General features: G+C 41.8%; 4 protein-coding genes across 6 annotated transcripts in view; all 4 read left to right on the top strand.

Annotated features, from left to right (window-relative positions):
* The window catches only part of LOC126558182 (hydroxylysine kinase), a 172,340-nt gene extending 166,347 nt beyond the window's left edge, over positions 1-5,993 (top strand). Inside the window, exon 5 of the mRNA XM_050214148.1 lies at positions 5,981-5,993. The gene's annotated coding sequence lies outside the window, so the exon portion shown is untranslated. The remainder of the gene's footprint in view (positions 1-5,980) is intronic.
* Positions 1-26,738, top strand: part of LOC126559341 (calmodulin) — a 279,933-nt gene that overhangs the window by 208,292 nt on the left and 44,903 nt on the right. The window lies entirely within an intron of this gene.
* The window catches only part of LOC126559276 (zinc finger protein 593 homolog), a 338,322-nt gene that overhangs the window by 202,991 nt on the left and 108,593 nt on the right, over positions 1-26,738 (top strand). The gene's annotated exons all lie outside the window — the stretch shown is intronic.
* The window catches only part of LOC126557047 (ETS-like protein pointed), a 176,419-nt gene that overhangs the window by 133,454 nt on the left and 16,227 nt on the right, over positions 1-26,738 (top strand). Inside the window, exons 1-4 of one of the 2 annotated variants that reach the window (XM_050212689.1) lie at positions 8,238-8,621; positions 13,018-13,134; positions 13,850-14,053; positions 16,129-16,425. In XM_050212689.1, the coding sequence (XP_050068646.1) occupies positions 8,327-8,621; positions 13,018-13,134; positions 13,850-14,053; positions 16,129-16,425 (913 nt within the window). In that variant the 5' untranslated portion in view covers positions 8,238-8,326. Of the gene's footprint in view, positions 1-8,237; positions 8,622-13,017; positions 13,135-13,849; positions 14,054-16,128; positions 16,426-26,738 lie in introns of those variants that run through there. The other variant, XM_050212688.1, reaches the window with a different exon arrangement.

Raw genomic sequence — 26,738 nt, forward strand, 5'->3', positions numbered from 1 at the left:
ATTCTGGTTTTACTTTCCAAACATGCATAGCGGCCGTTTTTTTTTTCATAATGTCATTTTTCTCCTTTGCTTGTACCAGTGTAATTTTATACTTCCGTTTGCCTCAGCAAGAGCACCAAACAAGAACATCAACAAAACCAAAAAAATAAACGAACGCTCAGAAGCCGTAAAGAAAACGAAATTCAAAAGTGTGTAGTTTCAACATACGCAACGAATGCTGAGTTTTGGCCATGGGAGAGTAAACACATTTTCTTGGTTCCGATACTTTTGATGATGCGTATCCTTCATTCCATTCATCCGTGCTCGGTCCTTTCGGTTGTGTTTCTTTCATCTCATTCCTTCCCAAACGCCCGAACCCCTTACATTATTATCCTTCTGGTTGGTTTGTGGGAATCTTCCCGCACCAACGGACAGGTACAGGGTCTGGTCTTGCCCGGTAACAGCCGAGCCTCTGCACAAGCCCAAGAACAGGATCAGGTCGTCCTGCAGGATGAATGAATGATCAGTTTATTGAACGATGTGTTTTTGTGGACGGTATTTTCGAACAGATGCCCAGTTCCGTTTTTCGTTCTTTTCGTTCTGTTTCCAAGGCTGCCTGTAATTTCTGTATCTTCTTCAGCTTCTACACACTAATGTGGAAATGCATGAAGCTCGATCGAGCATTTAACCTGAACAGGTGGTTTGATTTGGCAAGCGAATTTGGCTTTTTTTTTGCTTCAACTGAACTTCTTCACATTTTATATAAAGATTTTGAAATTTCATAAAGCAAGGCGTAAAGTTGACCCCTCTGCGTCCAATTTTGAGTTTTTTTTTCTTCTGTACTTTCCAACCACAGCACTGCTATCCACCCGATTGTTGCACCCCTAGGTTTGTTCCGATCTTTAACTGATTCCATTTCCGGAAACGGTGCACAATTCATTCTATAGCACAGCGGGTAGCCACTGTTTCGGTGTGGCATTCAGGTGAACTTTCGAACCGGTGGTATATGACATTCAGTCAGGGATAAAATCCTAGACTAGGATCATTCCGGTGACCCCTGAGGTGACAGGAGATTCTACAAGAATAGCACCTTTCTCGGCATTAAACGCTGTGATCAATTAGAGTTGCAAATCCATGGGTCATTGAAAATAGGGAACAAAATAGTTTTGAAAGAAAGTGGAAAAAAAATGTAAATTAGGATTAAAACTGTTGACTCTGTTGTCCAACACACAAGAGCAAATGCGGCTTTTCGAATCGAGAATGGAATAAAAATCCCTTACGGCAGGTGTTAGCGAGACTAAGCACGAAAGCAAAGCAGATTATATTTTACCGATTAACCTCTTGACTTGTGAAAGCAAGAAAAAAAAAATTTGCTGATTTTTTTTTTGCTGTGCCAAATAGCATACTGTTCTGCAAAAGTGACTCGTCTGTGGCAAAAGAAGACTATAGAAGTCCACAAGTAAAGCGGTACAGTGCAGAGGACATTGGACAGGACATAAACCTACTTTTTTACAATAAGTAGTATATTTGGACCTGAACAGACGTTCACGGTTAACTAAGACCCTACCCTTACCTCTTTTGAATGGTTCCGTAATGGTCTGAATGGGCTGATGAATAAGAACATGCCTGTCCTTTAAATTTTAACTGGAAAATCCAGGAACCATACACAAACAAACGATTGTGTCGATCGCTGTTCTCGAAGGTAGACATTCATTTATTGAGCTTAAAACATGCGCCACTCTTTACCTTAGTGACACTTGTAGAGCAGTTGAAAAGATCGTGTATTTCGTTCTCTCTCTGGAGGAGTATTATGCCTAAAATGTCTATAAATGTTCTTGAATATTATAATGCTACCACAATAGCTTATTTTTGTACCTTACACAGCTCCATCAACCTACGCCACCACCATAAAAAGCACATTATTATTACCTTCAATTATATGGCAAACGTAAGAGTTGTGAATGGACGACAGGTAACGTGCTCTAGGATCAAGTACGCTTTATCCTGTAAACGCCACCGACGGATCAGCCGAAGAGGAATTGAAGCGCACTAGCATCGTCACACACCGGGTACTGGCAACTACAACCGCATTCGTAGCGTAGTGCTTTTCGTTTTTATGAATGAAAGTTTGCCCGTGCTGTCCTGCTCTCTACCGTTGGCTTTTGGTTCAGGTGCTCTCGCTCCGATGAATGAATGTCTTCGTCTTCTTCTTCTTACGCGATCTTTTTGTGTTTGCGTCCTCTCGTTTTGGTTACTTCTCTCCAGTGCAACTTGTTTTCTTGTGACCCACGATTGTTATTATTATTGTTGTTGTGCCGCTTGTAAGCATCCTGTACGACGACGCTACAGATCTTGCGTCCCATTTGTGCTGCCGGCTCGACACGGAAACCGTCTTGATCAAGATCTAGCGGCTTGCGTTCCAGCTGGTACAGAAAGATCGTTTTCCGATTTGTCTTTCGTGTGTTGGTGGCTGTTCTCACGACAGCCGCACCGTGTTGGACGACGCTGCAGATAACTTCACACTGGTCCCTTTGATCCATCACGTATGACATGCAGCATCTCAGCTACGGGTTGTGCGTGTTTTATTTTACATGGTTAATTATAACTTTTTTTTTAATTGCTTCTGCGTTCAGCTTTTTTACAACTGCAATCGTAATACTGAAATTTGAGTGCAAATTTCCAAATGCCATAGCATCAGCTATTTCGCAGGCTTCCCCTTCTAATGTCACTTCCATCGGTGAAGCTTGTGAGCACGTGTAGGCGTTGAATGTTTCATACACTGCTGTAAACATTGTTAAGATTTTGCTTTCTGTTTCCATGTAGTGATTAGAAGTAGTGCGCTCGAGCTGGAATTAAGATAAATGGCTATCTGCGATCGCTCTGCTGCTCCCAGCTGCTGGCTTGTGTCGTCTGATTGGTTGATTTGTGTACTTGTTCTGGCCTTGCTATCGGACTTACTTATTTTCCCCAAGTTCCCCAATCACAAGTATGCTAAATCTTCGTGAAACAAGCATGAACTTTTTGCCAAAACAAACATTTTTTTTTCTTACCGTCACAAAATTAACTTCAAATCGATACTTGAACATGCTACAGGCGTTACATTTAGTAGCAAAAATATAAAGCAGCAAGGTACATCGTAATCCTTGCTCGAGCCACACAAACAAACACACATCACACTCATGAAAGTGCTCGCGTTCATTGCAAGATCGCATCGGAACTACCTGTGCCGGAACTCGCACCCACACATGTTGCTGTTGTTGTTTACTTCCTTGCAGCCACCAATACAGGCACGAAAAAGAGCCCTATCCGAACGACCCTCCCTTTAGCGTTTTTTTTCCGTGTGTGTTGTGTGGTTGAGAACGAAAGAAGTGAAGAAGAGAAAGATCAGCACTTCCGCCGCGAATACGTACCCGCACACAACAAAAATCCCAACAGCGTTTTCAGTCCCACAGCGTCTACGGTGGAGTGTGTGTCGGATCGTAGCTCGTCTAGTTTTGTGCTGCTAAGCGTGTGATCTCTTGCTCTCTCGCTCTCTCCCGCTTTCGGAACCGTACACGCACGCCTGGATTTGTGAGCGCGCATTCTACTAAGCCGCGTTACGCGCCGCTGTTCACCGGTTGTTGTTACGTTCTTGTAAAAGTTTGGTGTTTTCAGTGCTCAAGAATACATTGCACAGCGTTGAGTGTTTGGTTGCTGCCGGAGCTTGTTGTGCGTTGTTTTCGATCGGTAACGAGCGTGAGTTCCTATCGGATTGTGATGTGATGTGGTAGCCTGGGCTTGATTTTGACGTCCCTGACGGTGATGATCTGGTTCTAGTGCATTAGAATTTACCGTGTGAATCCCCGAAAAGTCAAGATCAAGTTGCAAAAATACCAGTACGGAGGCAGAGGAATGGCACTGTGAATGTTTGCCGGTTCATATGATGTTTTGAATCGGGAAAAGTTTTCGGTGAATACAGTGAAAAGTAGTTCTTTTTTTTCGTGTGATATGTGCGATGACCAACGATTGATAAAAAGTACTGAAGAGAACTATGGGTGATCGTATTGTTGATGAAAAATATGATGATTTAACTGCACCCATACATCAACACAAGCGGTCCGGATGTTGTGATTTGTGCATACTAGTATTGTGTGATAGTGCTTCTATAACTGCAACATTCGTCGTGTGTCATACACACTGTGCATTGGATGTACTTGTTTGTTTGTAGTGATTTTATCGCTCCTTTTCGTAGTGTTCTGCTCCGTTACCAGCTGAAGCAATAGCAACCGCGCATTATGCTAATGGCGCAATGCCGGTGCTTGGTGGCAAAGCAATTCATTTTTTTTCCACTACACTGACCAACGATCCACAAATGGTAACGACGGCCATCGCCATCGCAAAATCATATGTCCGACGGCGAAACGTTAAATCGCGAAACCGCGAAAAACCCCGCGCGTGGAAATGAAGTTATCGCAGTAGTCTGACATCGTTTGAATATTGATTATTTATTTTTTTTGCTATTAATTACCAGACCGATTCGTTGTTCATAAATAGCTTCACTGATTATTTCTATAACAATTTACTTATCATATTCTGTGGCACGATAAAAAAAATCGTAGACGTGAAGCGAATTAATATATTCTTTTACTGTAAACTCGAGACACGAGTTCTTTGACGTTCAACGGTCGGTGCGTGATTGAGTTGACGTCACAAATCAGCAGCAGCTTGCGTCAAATTTACCGAAGCATTAACCCATGGATACAGGGCAACTATTGATCACTCTTTTATGTAGTTCGATTTGCATATAGCATCAAACCTTGCTGATTTTTCCTTCCTTGATGAAAACTTGAATAAACTACCGTGTGAATTGCAATCGCGCCACACCACTTTGCTTTTCCCACGGAACCCCTTGAAATCGCGGTGTAATATTTGGTTCTAAAAGACATTTTCCAAACATTTTTATGATCACATTAGGCGCAGTGGTAGCTTCCCTTAATCTTGTAAATCGGATAGAAAACTGTACCACATAAAGCCGTGAGAATCCTATCACATTTGTACGCCCATTATACAACACTGCCAACACTCATAAATATTGTTCGAAACATGATCCTCTTCGCTCATTGCTCGGTGTGGTAAACTAATATGGTTGGCTTTGCTCCGACCAAAGCGGGATTACCGATTACCATTCTCAGTGTCCTCGGGGTTGTTGGGGAGGACGAAGAATTTTTCCTTTGTGTGTTTATCCGTAAAGCTTTCCACTAATCGATAGCATTGAAGTTAAGACAGTGGCTCAGCGTTTCTCAAGAATTGAATTATTATATGTCGCTATAGGCGCCATACGGACCGAAAGCAAAGTACAGGTGGTGTGTGCTGTGAGGGTTTCGCTTTGTCTTAGCTCGCTTGCCGCGGTACGAAACGTCTTCGCTTTTATGGTGGGTGTTGTGCGATCGTTATACACATGCTTGCAGTTTTACGCAACTTTCTTTGTGGAAACGAACCCCTGCGTCACGCTTGAGCTAAAACGAGCCAGTCGGCACTCTAAACTCGCGATACACAACTCTTAAGCTGATGATTTCGACCTTGGCCACGAAGGTGTCGATGCAATATTTTATAATGTGAATTGCTTTGGATGGCAATAATCAGGCAAAGTATCTAGGCAGCCATTTATCAGTTACCAACTCAATGTCCGTAGCAGTAAATTGTCAAAGCATGGTCCACTTCAACTAGTCTTACAAAATGCTTATAAATAAGCGTTTGTATATTATTTTTCAACCAAAATATGAACAGCACTGCACCTGTCCAGAACAAGTTATCAAAAGGATCAGTTCGCATGTAATTATAAAGCGTCATCTTCATCGAAAAAGTAGTTAAAATGTCGGACCATCCAAACAAAACACTCGCAAGCGTGAGCTGAAAAAGCGCCTCAAATGATGATGACAGTTCGGCTTCACAATAGTGTCATTCGTTCGCATCCGAAGTTGATCGTTACTAAAGTCGTTTTCGTTGTCATTTCACAGTGATTGAGGCAGCCTGATGAGGAAGATTGTTAATTTTTTTTTACGTTTTTGTAGTTCGGAAGCTAAGATGTTCTTTTGTGAACATTGTCTCTTTCCACTTTACTCTGTCCTAGCGTACGCTGGATCTTACTTACCTTCGTTTCAATCTGATGATCTCTAAAACGGGGATTTTTCATCACCATCACCTATCAACGCTAGGTTACCCATTTGCTTAGCTGTTTCTAATTGCAATAGCTTCCAAAGAGTTACATTATCGCCCACGATCGTCACCATTCGCAAAACTGTACGAAAGATTCTCATCACGTGTGATGGTTGTTTTTGTCCCCTATAATGAGGAAGTTGTCATTTCCGGTCTATTCCGGATATTAATCTCACACATTCTAATGGCTCTATTTGCTGTCCATTTTTCTCGCATAATGTCAACACAAAACGTTGATTGCTACCTGGACACACCTTACGGAATGAGAGCAACATAACTACTATTTTTGTTTTAGAAAAGACACAGATTTCGTCTTACTCGTTACAATCGTTACAAGCAATACGGTCAGGCCGTTCCTCAAAGAAAAAAAGCTTTCTTCAGCACAGTAAGTTGTGCACAATAGTTACAATCATCTAATTGCCATGTATCAGTAACTAAACCTCTGCTGTAGGATTATTCTTGTTTTCAGTACCATGGAATCAAAAGGTCACAAGGGAAATGCATTTAGTCGGATAATCAATAACATAAGACAGGTACTTCCGATGGAGGGTCGCTCGACAGTCACTTAGTTTCCGTTCAACCGCAACACGCTTCTAATCCTCAATTTTGTGTGTGATTTGAACGTTACTATTTTATGGGGACAACTATTCCTGAGGGGTGAAACATATCGAATTACGTTCGATTGACACTTTTACACTGCTTTCATGGCTGGTATCGGTGCACCTCGGCAGAGAAAACCTGTCGACAGTTTTACATTTGTAAAGAAAATTATTGTCACCTTGACTCTGTTGCACGGTGGTGTGATCAATTTCATGTTAGTTTAAGCCTTAGAATGATATTTTTACATCAGCCTTGTTTTGTGCGGAAGAACATTTTTTAATTGCTTCTCTCTTGAACCCAGCTCATATTACCTATTCTGAACGAATTCATTCAAGTTTCATTTGATGAGCTATCAACGGTTTTCTGCCAAGTGTTGCTCAAATGGGAAAAATCTAAGTCTTATCAGAACGATGCGTATTTAATAAATGCATTTCACCAAACTGTTGGTACAAACTTCTACCAGATTATTGTCGCCTATGCCGCCTTGTGGAAGCGTAGTTACGTTTCTGCTCACGTTCCTCCCATGTTCTTGTTCTAGCGGTTTGTTTGTTTATGCGTTTTCCCTCGTTTTCGATCGTTTTCCCCCGAGTGACCATTTCCGGTGTTGCTCGAGATACTTGGTTGTGCAGCTTTTTGCTAGTCTATTTAATGGCCAACGATCCTAATGGCTGTTAGAAAGCATCAACAGTCAGCGGAGCGGTTACGGCCGCTGCTTCGACACATCAATTGGAAAGAATTGGATGACAATTGGAGTAAATGAAATGTTAATTTAATAATTTATGTTAATTAAGTGGACATTTTCAAAGAGTCATACCCAACACAGTACCATGAGATGTAGCAACGTTTGACATATGGGTAGTCAAAAAATCCAAAACGGAATGTCATGCGTTTTTTATTTGTCTTTCGCGATGGGTATAGGTTTCGTCTAATGGAATTTGAGGAACATGAGGCACAAGAAATTTACTGCAAGAATGGTTTTTTAAATAGTCAAACCACGCATAGGACGTATAACTTTGGAAAAATGGAGAAATGCTTCTTACAATTATTGAAGATTTCGATTTTGATCGTTTTAATAAGGTTAAATAAACAGAAACCACATGAAAATAAGCTTTTTGCTTGCTTTAGATGGTTAAAAACATATTTCATTGATCATTGATCACTGATAAGGTAGTGTTCATGAAAAAAAACTGATCTACTGAAACAATAAAATCGCATGTACGAAACGGTCTTTACAAACAACATTTCATTTTTTACAACAATCAAACAGAATTCTTCGCGTTATGTTGGTAATTACGGTGCCGCTGAATGAAGTGTTGTTCAAAATTAATAACATTTGCTAGTGTTATGTGTGTGTGCGTGTGAACGTGTGCTCGTGAATTAAATTTGGAGAAGAATCGAATTATTAAAAAAGTGTGCACCAATCGTTTCGCTATCGAAATAGCAGCGTAGAAAAACGAGAGTTGTGAAATCGATTGCAAACGCAGAAAAAGTGGCTACGAAAGTGAACATTAATGAGTTGCGAGGATACGAAGGATTCGATCCTCGTGCCAAAATGACTAACGAGTGGATGGAGTGGAATGATCCCGGGATCGGTCGGGGTGGTCCACTCGGAAGGATACCATTGCGTGGAGCGAATCATCATAATTTGGGCACGGGACTGTCCAGTGTTGCTGGCGGAATGATTGGTAGCGTTGGCAGTATCGGAGGAATTCACAACAATAATAATGTGAACTTTCTTAACAACAACCAGCAAAGTTTCCTGAATAGTTACAGTTTGAACAAACTGGCCTCGGTGGGGATGGGACTGAAATCTCACCCGCTCATGAAAGGATTACAGAAACCGAGAGGTAATTACACAGCATGGTGATTTACTTCAACGTAGAGCTACGATACCCTTCAAAATTGTACTTTAAAAGTACATAATATTGCGCACCTGTATTTCAAAATTCATTCTTTAGTCATTCGTCAGGTATCTCGCAGGTATCTGATCGGTTGAGTTTAACCACAATGTCTAAATAATACACCTTTTCCATCCCTTATGCAGTAGATCAAGAAAGCGAAAGCACTGCCGCCAACCCATAAAAAAGGCGCACTTTGTCAGAAACAATTCGACGCACCGAAGCGCATCCGCTGCCGTACGCTGCGCAACCGTAACGGCGTCTGATGCACCTTGAACCCATTATTGGGTGCTTTGACCATGGCGATGTTTCTTGGTCACCCTTTCTTCAAGCCTTCTCGGTAAAGTACTGTACAGTTCAGCCGAGCCGTAACTGCGAAAGGGTTTACACTGAAGCAAAATAAAATTCAATTGTTTGTTAGACGAATAGCGACCGTTTTGAATTTGGCGTACTTCGCACCTTCCATTGCATTGTGTATTCGTTTGTTGTTTTATTTTTGTTTAGCACTGAACACTAACACTGCTTCAAAACGATCGACTGTAGAACGCTGAATACTTCATTTCACTATTAACAATATCGCTTATGGAGTATCAATTGGTTTACATTTTTATACGAAAGAGAGCGAGAGAGTATAAATTAAGTAACACCGGCCATCGAATGGCTTACTAGACCTATTGATACCGCGTAGTTGGATAGGCAGTCCTTACTACGGGGCAACGGTCCTAATGGGATTCAAACCCTGGTACTGTCGTGTGAAGATCGACACCTATGTCACCTCTATCCGGAATGTTCGCCCCTATCTGTAAATATCAAACAAAAAATGTAAATAGATGATTAGTACACGGGTTAAATTGATGGTAAAAAGATAGGAAAATCTCATAAATTAAGAATCACTCGAAGGCTTCATCAAAATTGATATTTCAAGTCGAAAGAGTGTTGTTCAGGTTTTTGAAGACTGTTTTGGCTGCGATGGGTTTCTGAGGTTTTTGGAGGTACACATACATGTACCCAAAAAGTATGTCCATAATAAGGACGCCATAAGGACACATTAGGCCTGACTATCATAAACAAATTGTCAAAAACGGAAGATTCGTATTATGACAGCCGTTTGTGTTGTCTGTTGGAAAAAAAACTTAACGAAAGGCAAACTTACAAGTACACTGCCAAGAATTTGTATCCTCTCACAAAAACGGAGACTCGTATTTGTCAAATTGTTTTCCGTCTGCTATTCGAAACGAAATGGCGCCAAACTTGCTGGTTCCTGTGTGTTTTCTTAAGCAGTTCCAACCAAAATGCGAGTATTTTACTTCAGAAAGGATATTCTCGAAGAAAAGTACGAAAAAGAAGTATCGTCGGGCATCTTGCTGCTCATTTGGTTTCATTTCTAATGAAATGTTTTTGGGCGGCAACGTTTCTTCCAAAATATTCAAACACTTGGTAAATGCCACGGAGAAAGTTAGTTGAGCAATTGCTCTATTAAAATCTGTTGGTTCCATCGCGGTTCCATTTTGGTAACTCCCCTCCGCAAGAAACCGCAGTGTAGCAGCCAACATTTCTTTTGCCGTGAGTCCTTTTGTCCTTACAGACGGAAACTTTGGCTCAATCTCATTAAGAATATCGAGGAAAATTTCCTTCGGTACACGAAATTTTCTCTGAAAGTCTGAAAGGAACAACTCCAAGAACATATCAAAAAGGTTTAACACAAAAGTTTCACATGTTAAACTTAAGCTTCAAGTTCTAAAAGAACAAACATACTATGAAGCAGCCGACGTTGTTTAGTAAGATCTTTCGTTCTTTCATCATCACAACTGCTATCATCGCTTACATGATATGAAAAATCAGTTTGATAGCAAAATAGCAGGTACGATACAAAACATCTTCTCAAAAAGAACATTTGTTTACACTTTTCGTTTTGTTCTTGTTGGTTTCATCACTTTGACAGATTGATTTTGAAGATTTAACGAAACAAATTGCTTAACGAAACTTGTTTGTCACAGAAACGGTTTTATAAAGCAAATTTTTTTCCCGTGTGTATTGACAAGCTTGTCTTGATAGCTTGTCCTACAAATCCTCATTCGCTATTCTCATTTTATCATGCGAAAATGTTTGGATGCTCATCTGGAATGGTAAAGCATAACGCTACGACACATTGAAAATGAAAACAAATAGACGCAGAAAATGTAACGAGCAGAGGAAACAATCGACCTCAAAAAAGAATTACGCCGAAAATTTAATTACAAGCAAAACAGCTGGCGTTGTCGGCATGTGCGACGGGCGTACAGTCGTTTCTCTTAGCCAGCTTTTCGGGGTGTAGTTTATCTCCGTTTTACCAGTTTCCCTCCCATTGTGCCACCCACTCAATCTCATTGCGATTGGTCGGCAGAACAGGCGGTGGCTTTGCTTGCCGTTGTTGACGAGAGATGATGAAATTAGAAGCAACCAAACGACCGTCCATTCCACCGGATGATAGTCGTTCCGTGGAAGCCGAAATTGATTATCGACAACGGTGCAACCGCCAGCTCGAGAGGAATAGGTCGCTACATGCTTTGATCACGATCAGGCGTGTTGATTGTTGGGTTTGGCAATCGTACGTCTTAGAAGACGATCGTCGGCATAAATCGAAACCGTGATAGGTGGTCTTCAAGGCAACAGGACCATCTTCTCCAAACTTGGGGCGGAGGCATATTCGGATAGGGTAAAAATAGCGAAATACTGCATGACACCGTACGTTTGAGTCGCTCTGTAGTACGAAGCAATAATGTTGATGTTCATCCACCATAGCTCAGAATGAGGCAGATCATTGTTTTCGTGTGTCGATTTTGTATCGAAATCATCGCTGACCGATAGCCGAAGTATGAAAATGTTGAAAAAGAAAAAAAAAGAAAAGAAAATTGGGTGAAAGCAAAAACTTGATCGTCTAAACCACCCACCAAGGAATCCTCCCATTTCCTGGACATGATTCTGGTCCTCCATGGTAGAGAGAAGGAAACATAGAAACCTCTATGTACACCTGTAGCAAGTCAAGAGAGTCGATGAATTTACAAATTCGTATTAAGAGCTCTTATCCATTGACACGTCAAATCGCTGCAGATCGGATTGATCATCAACTGACGATTAGGATTCAAATGAAGTTTACTTCCTCCAAAACGAATCACCGGACTGCCGGTTCGGAAGTCCGGATTTTCCATCGTGTATGCCCAGGCAACACTCTAAAGTTGAACGGGATTTTTTATGTTGTACCGATTTCCGAAGGGAAGAAAATCCAATTGTCTGCGACACACGATCGTATTAACTTAGCCAAGCTTTCGTTTAAAGGTACTTGCGACTCTTCAGCATCCGAGAATGTGGGATGGAAGTAAAATGACTAATGTTTTTTTTTTTTTTCGTTTTTTCCTTGCACAACCTACCGTAGACGATGATCGGACGTTTTGCTTTTTTTACGGAAGTTCGAGTTCCGTCTTCCATCTCGTCATCAACTCGCAAAGATTTGAAAAAAAAAACAGCAGCAGAACGATAATCCGTTAAAATTTCAATTTTCCATCCCCAATCGAAAAGTAGAACCAACCGAGCGATTACTATCCAATCGGTAGAATTTAACCCTCGGCCGATTGTTGTTAGCTCTTGAGCGACTCGCACTTTCCTGCTCGGCCGATCCGGCGCTGTTTAACCATCCTCATCGTCATCGTCGTTGATCTTCATTGACGCGAGCAATCAGTACGACGAAGCGCAGCAATAGGAAAGAAAGAATCAAGACGAAAGAATGGAAGTAAATAGATGAAAGAGAATCTTTAAGACTCATTGATCAAATTCACGCTGCCACGAGACCTACCGAGCAGCAATTGAGTGATATTTTTGTAAGTCCAACATTTTCAGCCCTACCGAGTGCGCCTACTCTGCGGTCTAAAGATCGTGTTGCCGATCCCTCTACCACCGGGTCCAAAAAACATTGTGTGTGTTCTGTGAAATTAAATACTTCCGTTCTGTTTGGTTTCTTGGGCCCATTTCCCCCTGGGAGAGCGAATCATGTAATAGCTGCAAATTGTGTCACTGGCTTGCAGCTACGGAAGACGAGTGACGAGTTTGCCCTTTGCATTGCCCGTAACACCGTGTGTGGAGGGTATAATGTGTGGTAGCTGATCAAGAAACTATTTCATCTCGCCTTGCACGATAAAAACGGAACTCGAAGGTGGTCTAGTAGCTTCATGGGATGGAACTTTGCTTCCTTTTTAGGGATCGGAATTACCGAGTACCGCTTAAGGATTTGCAACTCACTAAAAATGTCTTCACTACCGGATGTGCAGCGGTTTGACTTATTTTGTTTTTCTCCACACTGTCTACATTACAGATGTACCGACGCAGATGCCACCATTGACGCCTGGAACGAACAAGAAATTAACTGAAGTCCTATACGCATCTTTCGCTTCCTGGGAGAAGGAAGTACAGACGTTCAAAATTACCAAAGGTAAGCATTTTCGTATTTTTAATTTGTCTGTTAAGGATCGCTTTGCTACTAATGTTTTAACAGCTTCAACTATTCCGTTTGCCAATTACCTATAAAGCCAATTGACGTTTACCAGATTACCTAATAAGTTTGATGTTTTTGGTGAAAAAAAGTGGCAACGAAAAGAAACGAATCTTGAGTAGAATGTTCTATCCACAAATTTCGACATTTCTACAGTAGATGAAGCAGTGTAAAACGTGGTAAAAATCTCAACTACAATTATAAACGTTCATTTGCTTTGACCTTAAACGGGTATCCCTTCTTAAAACATCCAAAAGTTAAATAATTATGGCAAAAATGTTAAGGTCAATGTCAAAACTCATTTCTGTCGAAGGTAAAAAATCACCTTTGTACATTTTCTTCAGCTGACCGCATTCCAACCAGCAAGAGCTGTTGTAAACGGGAACTCACAAAAATCAGCAAACAATTAATATTTTATGGGCCTTTGTGTGGATCACCCTGCCCTTCACAATTGTCCAGCTCCAGCCGAAGGCTGAGAACGGTTGGCCTTTTTGGCCTTTTAGGCAGCATCACTACTCGCAGCTCCTATTTAGTGATTTGATCTATTGTTGACTTGCGGGTTTGTTTCACTTTCTTGACGCTTTTGTTTTTAATTGTTCTTTGTTTCCACAATTCTCCCCTAACCTTGTATTCTATTCTTGTCCATCCTTCACAGATCCTCGGCAATGGACAGCGGAACATGTGCTAATTTGGTTGAATTGGTCGATCAAAGAGTTCTCCCTGGAAGGTGTCAACAAGGAACCGTTCCAAAAGATGAGTGGCCGCGACATTGTTGGACTAGGTCGCGAAGGATTTCTTGCAATTGCTCCACCATTCACCGGTGATATTTTGTGGGAACATTTGGAGATACTACAAAAAGGTAAGCTACGCGTTACAAACGAAAGCTCTTACGGGATTTCGGATGGAGGTTTTTTTTATATTCGGGTTCCATCCTTCAAACAACAAACGATCCAATGTTGCCGATTAATAAAAAAAATACTAATTGTGCAACGGTTTTATTTACATTTTATTTACATGCTATACATTTGCATTATACATTGAATTAAGTGCGACGTAAGAAGAATCTTAGATGCTGCGGCTACCGTGAACGAGTGTTGCATTTAGGAAAAAGCGCTGGTAATGCGATTTTAATCAATGCACCAAGGCAACAGTAGTCGCAAATTGCAACTCTATCTTTGCGTCATCTCAATGCATGCTGGTTTTTTGTCCATTTCAAGGGTACTTACATCGTTGCACACATCTAAATCAACGGTTGTGCATCGACTGCACCGACAATGATCATCTGGAAAAGATAGATCAGCAACGCTAGTGACGGCGAACCATTGTTAGATACATCACACTTTTTCTTTACAAATTCTTTCCAAAAAAAAAGATCGCCCTGATCTAATTGCCAGACGGTACATAACCGTGTGTTCGTAGAGTGTCTCTTGTAGCTCAATTAATAGTTCCAGCAATAAAACGCAATGTAAATTAATCTTCTTCTCCCGCCCGATCTAGAAAACACGAGCGTGTTTGTAAGAGGTCAACAAAAGGCTCACCATGATCATAATGTCAACAGGCAGGCATCCATAACAAGACAATTTCATCTTCGTCTGTGTTGTACCCTCTGCGTATCAACGTACAGATTCAAACAAACGGATCGTTCTTACTCGTGCCGCGTGCTAGCGTTGCCTACGGTCCACTGTGATTGAGATTGGATAATTGACTCTATTGCCATAAATCGGTTATGCTTGGGGTTAATTGGATTAACGTCCCTCCGATCTTTAGTCTTGACAGTGGAACGTAAGAGAGGGAGGGTAAATTCATTTAATTGAAATTGGTTAATACTAACGAGGGCACATCTCGATCAATTGTTGGTGTTTGATGAAATGAAGTGCGAGCAAAGGGTACGATTTAGTGCCTTTTCAATCAGTTTGATTCACTATGTTGTAATGAGCTTACTTTGATTTCCATCACAATTCAATTGTGTTGGTTCGTGAAACTTGACATGCTCTACAATATTCTTCCATTTTCGTGAGGATGACAGTTCTGTTTAGTTAACTGCGTTGGCTTGGGAGATTATGATTCTATCATACATCAACATGTAAGCTACGCGAATGTTTAAATAAAGTGCAAAGAAATTGAATTCTATTTCCAAGAATGCTCCAGGATACCAGAGCAGAATGCTGACGAAGGCAAAAAGATAGGGTAAAAATGAGGAAATTATTACAGCCGTTTCCTAAATTTCCCAATTCTTAAATTCCGGTTTATCCGTCAAGGGGTCAAACTTGGCCATACAGCAGAGATTTACAACCAGAATAAGGCTACAATTTGATTGCAAAAGCAAATCAACGCGTCCCACACAGTAGCTTAATACTATTTTCCCACGCATATGGCCAGCTTCCACACAAAACTGTGCTTGTGCGCTATATTCGTCATCGGCACTAATAAATTGAATTTCACCTTCACCAATTGAACTGCGACCGGTTGTGCAAGCTGAATGTGTCGTCCTTTTGCGAACCGATTCAGAACTATATCGCTCATTCATAAAAACACATTTGTCAATGTACATGGGCAAGCGATCTAACGTTTTCCAAAAAAAAAAAAAAAGACATGGAAGAGGAAATCAAATCAGAGGACTTCTGTGGTATCCTGGAAAATGTTTTTACCTTCGTGTTATGTTTAATGCGGGTGGTTCTCTGCACATACCTCGGCAAATTTGTTTATCAAAGTTGGCCGTTCCCTTCACAAAGGTTCGCTTAATGGTAGCATGTAGTTTCTACAGGTTGACCTACACGTGCTACCCATTTCCATTCCTCCTCATTTCTCCAGTCATATGAACATTTGTCGGACGTTCATCAACTGGCTAGTGGGAGTACGCGTGTGCATAATAAACTGTATTGTAGGGTTTCGCTCATATTCATGCTTTATCCCGCTTCTTTCGTCGGGTTTTAGATTGCGAAAAGGCGCTACTAGATCACGGTTCCTCTGTCGGCGGCGGTGTGTACGATGCGTCCTGCGGGCAGACGGGAGGCGGTGTTGGCGTTAACGAACTCAATGACTACAACAGTACCCTCCAGCGGTTAAGTGGCCAGCAGCAGCAGCAGCAGCAAGAATTCGGGAGAGGCAATGGTTCGAGCAGCAATAGCAACAACAGCAGCAATACACCCGCATCTACCTCCAGTACCACTCCTGGCACGACAACCCCGAACAGCAGCAGTACTACAAACACCAACAGCGGCGGCAATGGAGGTAAGTGGTTATGTGTGTTTGTTTGTGTGTGTGTGTGGTTTTTTTTCTCTCTTGTCCATCTTAAACACTTAACAATTGCTGTGGCAAAATGCATCAATAGTTTCGAATTCTTGCAAAGGGATATTTGTGCGTATCCTAGTCCAAAGGGTGTTCAATGGGTAGCCTCTCTCGGTGTTCGCTTTTCGAAACCAGCATTAGTAAAGTATAGATACAGTGCCGAGACGTAGACGAAAACGATCCCGGAAAAAAAAGGAAGAAAACGGCACCGTATAATTAGTTACATCAAAACCTTCTAAAAAGCCGTCTCCCATACCCACAACCCTCGTTCGGAAGCTGATGCGTTAGAGGGAACACAGCGCCCGAGAGGGAACCGAAGAATAATGAGTAATCATGCGTAGTAGGGTGTGGTGGGGGAGGGGGGGGGGGATAGGTGGTAGTAGTGGTGGAAGGAGGACACACTGAGAAATAACGAAAAAAGGTTTATTCCCCTGATTTTATTTCCTACCCAGCAGTTCAGCGGTTAATCGAGGAAGAAGGAGGTTGAAAATTCAAACTCTATAATTTCGATAGGCTATGGTATTGAAGGAAATAAAATATATACATGTATCGCTAGCGACAATCCCTTTCAAAAGCACGCACCGCCAAAGGTAGGGGAAGAACATTGCTGAACATTTTGGAAGGAGTGAGTGTTTTCCATTTCGTTTGATTGCGGGGGAAAATATTATGATCATGCTGGCCAACTCGATCATGCACGCGCGCCCTCTAATAAGCGATCTAAACATCAATATCGGCTTGGATCGACTGATCGATTGATCGTGCGTTCTATGCCGTCGTTATAGTGAAGTAAAACTAGAAGAAAAGTATTATTGCAAGATCTTGACCGTTGCCTTTCCTCAGCCAGAGTGTTATGGGCTTATAAATGAAGCGATATTATCACACAAAATTTACAAAGGTGGTATTAACGTTGCAACGCTCTAGAATATTCAAAATCCAGTGTTTAAAAGTTCGCTCAACTAAATCCTAAACTGTCCAATTGGGGATGAAACAACGGCCAGTATATTTGCTGGTAGAAATCACTCCAAACGATCGTTTGCACTTATATTACAACTTTTTTTTCGTTACGCCAGCAGTGCTTTGAACGGTTTCATTGGAACTCCAGGGCTAGCGTGGTAGGGCTTGGAATATTATATTTTGATGCGGGTATCCATTTGTGGGTAGTGGTGGTCGGTTATATTCTTTTATATTGTGTCCACGCTTATTTGTTTTTTTTTTTTTTTTGTTGCCTCATCCCCCTCATGGCGAACAGTCACGCTCGAGCTGGTAGCTAAACAAAGACCACATGCGTTGCGTTTTGTTGGTGCCTCGGTGCCTTTACAAGTGCATATATTTCGGTGTTGGTGGACACTGGAACCAAGCTGAAAATACACACAATGAGATAGATAGAATAAACTGTCGTTAGGCCAGGCCGCTGGGAAGGTCTACCAATACGAGCAGAGCAGAGTGGAATACATGCACACATACACAGGCAGTGTTTTGATTTAGCGAGCTGGTGGGATTTTGACGCGATCGTCTTTTGAACGGCGGTGTGTTGGTGAATATCGAAATATAATCCTTGCTATGCGATGGGATCCATTAAATATGGTGGAAAATGGCATACACGTCGTATAGCTTCATGTCGAGCTTTTCATGTTCAAAAATTCAATTTATTGCTTTTTTGAAATGTCAATCGAACAACTACTTCCAGTTTTACTTGTATAGGTATAGTGCTACGGAATCTCGGTCTCACTCTCTCATCGTACGAGAGATGATGAGTGCCAAATGGTAATGGAGGCTGTTGGTGATCGCTGATTACATAGTTGGTTTCGCATGTACCCCAACACCGCTTACTCATGCTGCTCGTGGTCCCTCGTGAAGTTGCCCCATTCAAACCTCAGCAACTGCTTCATGTACAACACTCGACAGATCCAACGAATGGAGCGAATGAATGAACGGGAATAAATGAATGAGTGAAAACGCGTGGCCGTTCGCCGTTGATTGAATTGAATGGATGAATGAAATGACAAAAACATAACAGCTACAATCATCGTATGTAGATGTTGATACACAAGTAGAAAACACAAGATGATTCAGTAACATGCCTTTAGTTTTTGTTTTCTGCTTGTTTTCTAGACTGTAATGTATGGTATTAAAAGTTAATAAAATGCATAGAACGGTAAATATCAGTATATGAATGATTCGTTTGCTGTGCAATATTCCTCACTGCGCTTCTGCTTCTAGGCTTAACAACCTCTAAGGTCACGGTGGAGATTGAATGGCATACTAGACTTGCTGTCACCTACACCACCGGGCCGCCCCAAACATATACTGCAATGAATACACCAAAAACATACAGGGTTTCTGAGTAGAACTAGACAAGTGCGAGTCATTTCTAGACAACGGTTAAGTTGAACTGGACAACCGTCGCCCTTTCTCGGCAGTGGTCAAGTTGAACTGAACACTTTCGTATACTTTCACACCGAATATAATTACGATCAGAATGCATGGTTTTCTTTAAAAATGTGAGGTAGAAATAAAATATTTGCAATACCATTTCAAAATGTTATCTTTTGACAGACGACGTTTCTGTTTATAATCACTTAATCGAGTTCTTTTAGCTGTTGTCATGGATATTTTACAGACTGACAGACTGACATCCAAATATGACTGTCCAGTTCTACTTGACCACCGTCCACTTCAACCTAGCGTTTGTTCAGTGCAACTTGACCACTGTCGAGAAAGGGCGACGGTTGTCCAGTTCAACCTACCTGCTGTCCAGTTCATCTTGATCATTGTCTAGAAATGTCTCGCACCTGTCTAGTTCTACTCAGCAACCCTGTAAGCTGGCAGCGACGATTCTAGGGGCTATCCCACTACGTGATATCAGCAAGTCTAGTAAGCCATTAGATGGCCGGCATGATCTTGGAACATTCAAACATTGTACTAGTGTACTCTGATTGAAAAATGTCTTCAATACCAAACCAATTTACTGCGTTGTCTAACAAGAAGCAAAACAACATTGTCAACGATGTCAACGACAACGATGTCTGGCCACAAGCTACACAAATTCGTTATGATTACTAATATTCATTTCTCGTGGTTAAAATTTTTTAATTCGCCAAAAAAACGAATTAATGCAATATCTTCCTTTCATCCGGGAACCCCTTGTTAACAGTCCCTTTGATCTATTTGTGGTCCTTCCCCACTACGGGGCACTACGGTGTTTGTGATGAAAAACAATTACATAAAAAGGGACATCAAAAGGTACATAATTCAATTATGATCCGCCTTCTTCGTAGAAGTGCTTGTTTGCTCCAATTACAAAAAAATGATCTCCTGAACAGCCGACTCATATTGGCCATAACATATGAATACGCCTATGATGCTTCGGCAGGTAAGATAAGGGTTTTATCTACTTTTCTACAACCGTTTGTAGGAGAAATATCCATTTTTCCTAATGTTTACGTATCCCATGGCCCCCCACAGTGGATTTCCACGTGAACAACAATATCCGGATCTTTTTTTTCCTTTAACGACGTTCTGGGCGCATTGCAAGCCTTTTCCAAATTTTGACTAGAACACATACCAGGTTTTTTTAAATTTTTGGTCATTGTCGACGCCCTCCAGAAAGAGCCGATCCTAGCTCTGCTTGGAAGGTAACCAAGCGAATACGTTGCAGCATTTGGACGCGTCCTCTGTGCATCAGCTTTTGGTGCGTCGACTTCCAAAAGCGCGGGTTGCGGTGCAAAGCCGAAGGCGGGCACGGCATCAACGGTCAGAAAATGTTGCGAGCACAAACGCGATCGTGGACAAAATAACGACCAGCGTCATCGTCGTTACCCTTCGGTGCATTTCGGTTCACCGTACCACACTCTTTTGTTTCTGGCGTCCAGCGTACATGCGAGCGAACAAATGTGTACGAGTCACACTTTCTTGCCGGTCCGTGGCACATGTAGGCTAATGCTGCTCCAAACAGCAACAGACCCAACGACCTACAGACAAATCGGACCCACTATCAAACTTCTGCATCCAAACACTCTCACACATACCGACGTGTTTTTGCTATGATGGTACCATTTTCCCCATGGTTCAATCCGCTTCTCGTGGAGGAGAGTTTACATTCAGATGAAAACAAAAACAATACGATCGTCCTAAGCCGGCTGATACTTGTACGCGACGCACTGAAGTGCAACAGTGTTGAAATTGAAAGAGAACCAAAACCTCACGTCACGCACACTAGCAGTCAGGTGAAAGGAAATTCATGATGCACACACGTGCACAATTCGTTGCCAAAGAACAAAGTCCGTAAATTGCATGGCATGATGAACAACACACCACCCGCCTCGTGAGGATGAATATAAATGTGTGTGTGTGTATGATGCCCCTAACGTGTTTTGTTTTCTGATTGAAGAACGAACACATCCACAGCTATTTACGCTACAAATATTGTGTACCATCGTCGAACTCTCATATTCTACAATGAGTCATAAGATGTGTCCTATCGACAGGTTGTCTGTGACTGATGAATAATGCAAAACGGTTTGAAGGATAAATGAGACTTTTCAATCTACTCCTAACACACTTCGCAATCCGAAAAGCGTTAGTCTGACTTTTTCACAATTGAACTTTCGATCTCAACCTTGCCGAGGGGCGGCCTCTTTATCAAACACAACCCACTAACCCTGAAGACTTCATGAATTATGATAATAAATTTCGTTGGCTGTGTTGGCTCAGCTCGTCTGTGCTACGGAATCACTGTTTGACCATTTGGTTTGGTTGGATTACTCAGGAAGCAAGCTTTTAAGAATGTGCTCCGTTTTCTGTTTCCCTCCCTGATTATTACGGTCTGTGCTTGGTAGCAATGGAACTTTTCCTTTCGTGCTCATCAGATGTCAAGATGGTTTTCCAAGTTTCCCTCTCGAGAGCCTTCTTGCGTGGTATTAAAGCGCTAGTCGGCTACCGCAACGATCGCGACGCATCGTTTAAGCCCAGAGACAGACCATCGTAGACCGAAAAGGCCTAATCTAGTGCAAACTCTTCGGGGCGTGGAATGCGGGTTAAGGTTGTACCGAGGTAGGTTCATAAATTTTGCGCTCGAAAGACACGAGACACACGTCTCTGACATAATAACCGCCTGGGTAGAGACAAACAGCTCATCTCATCCAATTTTTTGGACATAGAAGAAGGTGTTTGTGTGATCATGATTTATGATCGTTATTATTTAGATATTTTTTGTCATACTAGGGCCAATCAACGGTTCGACGGATGATATTTTGCTGAACTACAAGAGCTTCGTTTGGACGCCTGCGCTGTGACCGTATGCTGCGAGTCGTAAAAGAGAATGTACATATCCCGCCTTTGCAAATAGACAATCCCGTACCCCCCCCAAAAAGTTGGCTTAAGCTTTCTCCCACTCTAAAGCCCATGCGCAAAGAGCTAGCTCTGATTGGTTCAGATGGTGGAAAATGTGTGCTTGGATTAAGATTGAAATTCGAACCGTCGAACCAACATACTACGCTGATTGGTCAATCGCTCTTGTCTAGCGTCATTTAATGGTAAAGGCAGTTAAAAAGAGATACATTTTTTGTAACATTAGTTTTTTTTTCGCTGTTTTGTGCCGGTGTTTTGTAGCGGCGTTGAGCTCTGGGGTCTGCTAATCTCAACGATGGCCTGCTGTTTTGCAACTCTGCAGACACGTCTACACAAGGCACAATCGAACAGGAAAAAAATGTGTCGCGACACTTCATACGGTGGTATAATACACCGAATGGATATTAATGTCATACAAAATCAGCCTAATCAATATGGAAATTATTAATTCAAATGTAAGTCTATAATTTCATTTTGAACTTGCATTGATGACTCGGACAACACTTCCGGTGCGCTATGTTTCCTTTGTGAGGCAGCTGCAGTAACGTCGGCACACGCTCCAAGATGCAGCTGCCCAATGCCATTTGCATTTTTATTACAATGCTATCTTTAGATCAATTCTGATTGCATACATGATTATAATCGCAGGCTAACTGAAAAGAATATATCTTAATATTTTAGAAGTATGGTCATACTTTCTCGATCACAATTTTTCAACTAATACGCAATGGAACTAATTTCAAAGAAGATAGGAAGATAGCAAGGCCTAACGCACGAGTTTTGATAGGACATCACAGCATAGGATGCAAAGTGAACTTGGGACTCGTGTTCAATGGAGAGGAAGAGTTTGCGAGTGTCATTGCTGCTTCTATCCGTGCATTTACATAATTGCAGTGCAGTGACCAGTCATCATTTTGCACTGGAGCACAAATCTTTCACCGTATGGTAAAAGCCAGTCATCTACTAGTTTACATAAATGGTTTCAATTAGTGCTAGTCGCGACTCATGATCAGGTTACTATTACCTTCCTTAGCTAGGAGCTTCCAGAGTTAACAGAGGACCGGAAAAGATTCAAACGATTTCATAACCTATCAATCAAAAAACAAGATAAATTATCATCACTGCGATGGGCAAGTAAAAATGTTTTTCCTGGTTGTTGAAATAATCAAATCTCAACTCTTGGATCCAGGCTGGTAGCATTACTCGGTGGTGTGCCACTAGTTGCAAGGGAAATGTATGGGATTTGACAGATGAGGTTGAACGTCAAACGTTAAATCCCATACATTTCCCTTGCAACTAGTGGCATGCCGCCGAGTAATGACACCACCCTAATCGAAGTTTTAATACTCAATCTACCAATCGGAACAATCCTCCATACAATTGTTACAAATCGTTCTTTCTGTGTGTCCTAAACGGTATCAGGCAAAGCTTTCATCAGGTTTTAGCTGTCAGGACAGTTAAAAACACACACGGCTGCACCAACATGCTGTAGCAGTGCTGCCAATATCAATTTGAATATAAATGTGTCTGTGCATGCTTAAACAGTTCCCAAGCGCCATCCACGCCGGATCTCGGTGAGCTGTGCTGAATGTCGCGGGAAGTAAGTAAGCAACTTGAGCGTTGCATCAAAGATGCGCGCGACTCAATCAATTGACTCGCTGTCTTTGCCTTCTTTTTCTCCCGGCCTTCGCGTATGCCGCCACAAGGGTTCATGCGGTTGTGCGTGCATAACGGTTCGTACTTCCGGAGAGTGCCAGTCAAACGGCTTACGTCCAAAGTTGGCACATTGGATGACCGTACGAACAGTGCGGGGAGACGGAAAGCATTGAGCCCCCTGCCTAACGCGATGAAGTCGAGCTTGCTCGCACAGCATCCTTCTTCCCACTAGGGCACGATAATTAAAGTGTGGCAGCAGCCAGCGTCCAGGAAAAGGATGAATTATTTGAATCCAAATGGATTTTGCCCTTTATTCATCATTGGCAGTTAATTAGAAGCCTATATTTTTTAAGCGAATTCAACTATTTGTGGCCCATCATCAAATAAAAGAGCAATTGTTTCAGGGACCTTTTTTTATTACGTAATGGCGGCCAGGCCGTTATGGGCGCACTGCTTAATATCTAATCTTTTATCTAGCTTTTGCAATTCTTCCAACTTGTATTTTGGAGGAAATGAAAACCTATTGTTAATACACCTAATACAAAAAAATACTCAATACAAACAACAACAACAGCATAAATGCTCATAAGCTTAATGCTTCCACATACTGCAATAACCTCGAACTTATAGCAGCGATCATGATAAAAATTTTCACACGTGTTGTTTTTCTTGGAGATCTTCAGTTCGACAAATCGCATACAATCTCCCCCCCCCCCCCCCCGCCCTCTCTAATGGCGCGTTGGCTCTCAATCTTACATTTGTTTTCAAAGCCCCGATAAGAACTAATAGAAATATCGAGTCGTTCTCGTACTTGAGTAAAGCAACCTTGTGTTTCCTTGCAGCAAAATCTGGATTTGTCCACATTCTCCTTTACATGCGTGAAGTAAAAGCGAACAATTGCTTCGAACTGTTAGCTGGCGCGCGCATTCGCCTTCGGAAAGCTTTATCTGTAATGAATATTCAATTAAATTGTTTGCTCTTCTTCGCATCTTTGCGCTATTATCTTTCGTAAAGTTTGGTTTTTGTCCTTCCTCTCACTCTCTATAGCTCTCTCTCTCTCTCTCTTGCTCTCTTGCTCTTTGGTGGCCCGGCGACTGCGAAGGAAGGGCCGAAAGAATAGAAAGAAAAAAGCCTCGCAAGTGAGCGGATGTTAGAAATTAAACGCCGCATAAAGTTAGTGGCAAACGATCGGGGATGTGCGACGTCATGCAATGGTGGGTGCGGTAGTGTGGTGGAAGCAAAATATCGGAGAAGCTAAGAAGAACAACAAGCAGATCATAGGTCGTGTTCCTCTGGCTCTGGCCGCGGTCGTAATCGATGGAAGACAAAAGAAAGACGAAAGAAAGCAAGTAAACAAGGAGGCAAACCCGCTTACAAAATAAGGGCGAACGAAGAAAAACATCATTTGGAAACGAAACAAAAATCGCCACAGCTATGAACCTATTAAAATGTAGAATTGAATTTGTGATTTTAAACCCCATTCACGTAAAATAGTTTTCCTTTAAAATATAGTTCAGAGTTAATGCCAATAATAAGTAGTGAGAATTGCTCGATTTTAACTACAACGCTCGAACGCGGTTGTTATGATCACAAGTTCGTTTTCTCACCAAAGACTCCGGCTTCATTTACAGTGTGTTCTTGTGAGCCATTTTCCGGATGTTTAACCACACATCATGCTGAACAACTTTGTTACATCCGGTGTAAACCGGTCTAATCCGAGTCTTACAAAAAAATCCCAGTGGTACAGCGGTGGTATCATCAACGGAGAATGGATTGAAGTGTACGAATATTTGGATTTGTTTGTTAGTAGTACGTTGACAATTTGAACTGCTTTTCAGGCTTGTGTCATTGCTCGGTGGCATGCCACTAGTTGCCAGGGAAATGTATGGGATTTGACAGATGAGGTTGAACGTCAAATTTGGTCGAGCCACCAAATCAAAAATGCGCTTGTATAAACGCGTTTTTCTGGAAGTGACAAATCCAAATGTAAACAAATGATTTATAAACAAGGATATTTTTTTCATAAAAATCAGCTACAGCATCATTAAAACGGTACAACGGTAGTGGCAAGCGGTTTTTTATGTTGAGCCAAATAGTCTAATCACCATCACACCGCAAGTTTAGTATTCCTGTAGTACGGTTTTTCGCCCGATCCACCAAAATTTAGTGTTCACTAACAGGACTGTCGATACGAGGCATAATTATCAGCGCTGCAACCATAAACTTGGAACTGCTCTGGTAGCAGAATGCTTGTATAAAGAACACCTTCCTTCTTCGTTTGTTTACATTTAAACGTCAAACGTCGAAAATGATCGTACGACTATTCTGCCGAGCAATGACACATCTACCAATCGGGTCGTACGATAAAATCGTATGCCACCGAGCAATGACAGCAGCCTCAGTAAGAAGAAAGCGATGTTCTTCTATCACCTAAGCTTGCCCGTAGCAATGCAACGCCTACTAGGTCACGGCGGTCATCTAAATGGTTTACTAGAATTGCTGTTTACTAGAATTGCACTACGTGGTACGTAGTTTTATAGTCATTTCTCACTACGGGGGAAAAGTTCGCATCGGATTTGAACCCCGGTCCTGCCGTGTGAAGTCTGACGCCGTTTTACACGTTTTTAAAAGTTTTCATTATTGCGATTAATAATGCTGAAAAGTACAAAGAAAGACAACAAGCATGCTTGTCTGTGTCGTCATACGATAATGCATTACTTCACCGCTTTATCGAATGTTGTTGAGCAGTTTCATAAATAGCACACACAGTGCAGCTTCAACCACTCTCACTGAAGCGGAATATTCGAGGCAGCGATTTGTGCTCCTGATACTGCGAAGGCTTTAATTAGTCGTTTATTAAGTGATTAAACGATTCGATAACAACGATCCAGGGCCGTAAGATTTATGTAGTTTTCTGGAAGCGGTTTACCAAGATGCATGCTGAAGCTGAAGTGTACATCATCTATTTCCTACACCGGCGATTACAAATGATCGAAGGAGGTGGCTCAATGCATCCGAACCGAGGCTTTATCCACCCCTGTTTATGTCTACACTAGTTGTGCATATTCCTGACCATGTTCAGCCCATCGCGATGCCGTTTTTTTTTTTAATGATTTTGTACGAGGTCCCAAGTTGGCGATGGCAAACAGAGGAAGCTGATGCAACTACACACACTACCAATCCAGTCTTGCCGGTCACAGTAGTGACACCCTGCTACATTAATCTGTTGTGACTGTTCGTGCGAAAAGGAA

The sequence above is a fragment of the Anopheles maculipalpis genome, chromosome 2RL (genome assembly GCF_943734695.1).
Source record: "Anopheles maculipalpis chromosome 2RL, idAnoMacuDA_375_x, whole genome shotgun sequence".
NCBI lineage: Eukaryota > Metazoa > Arthropoda > Insecta > Diptera > Culicidae > Anopheles > Anopheles maculipalpis.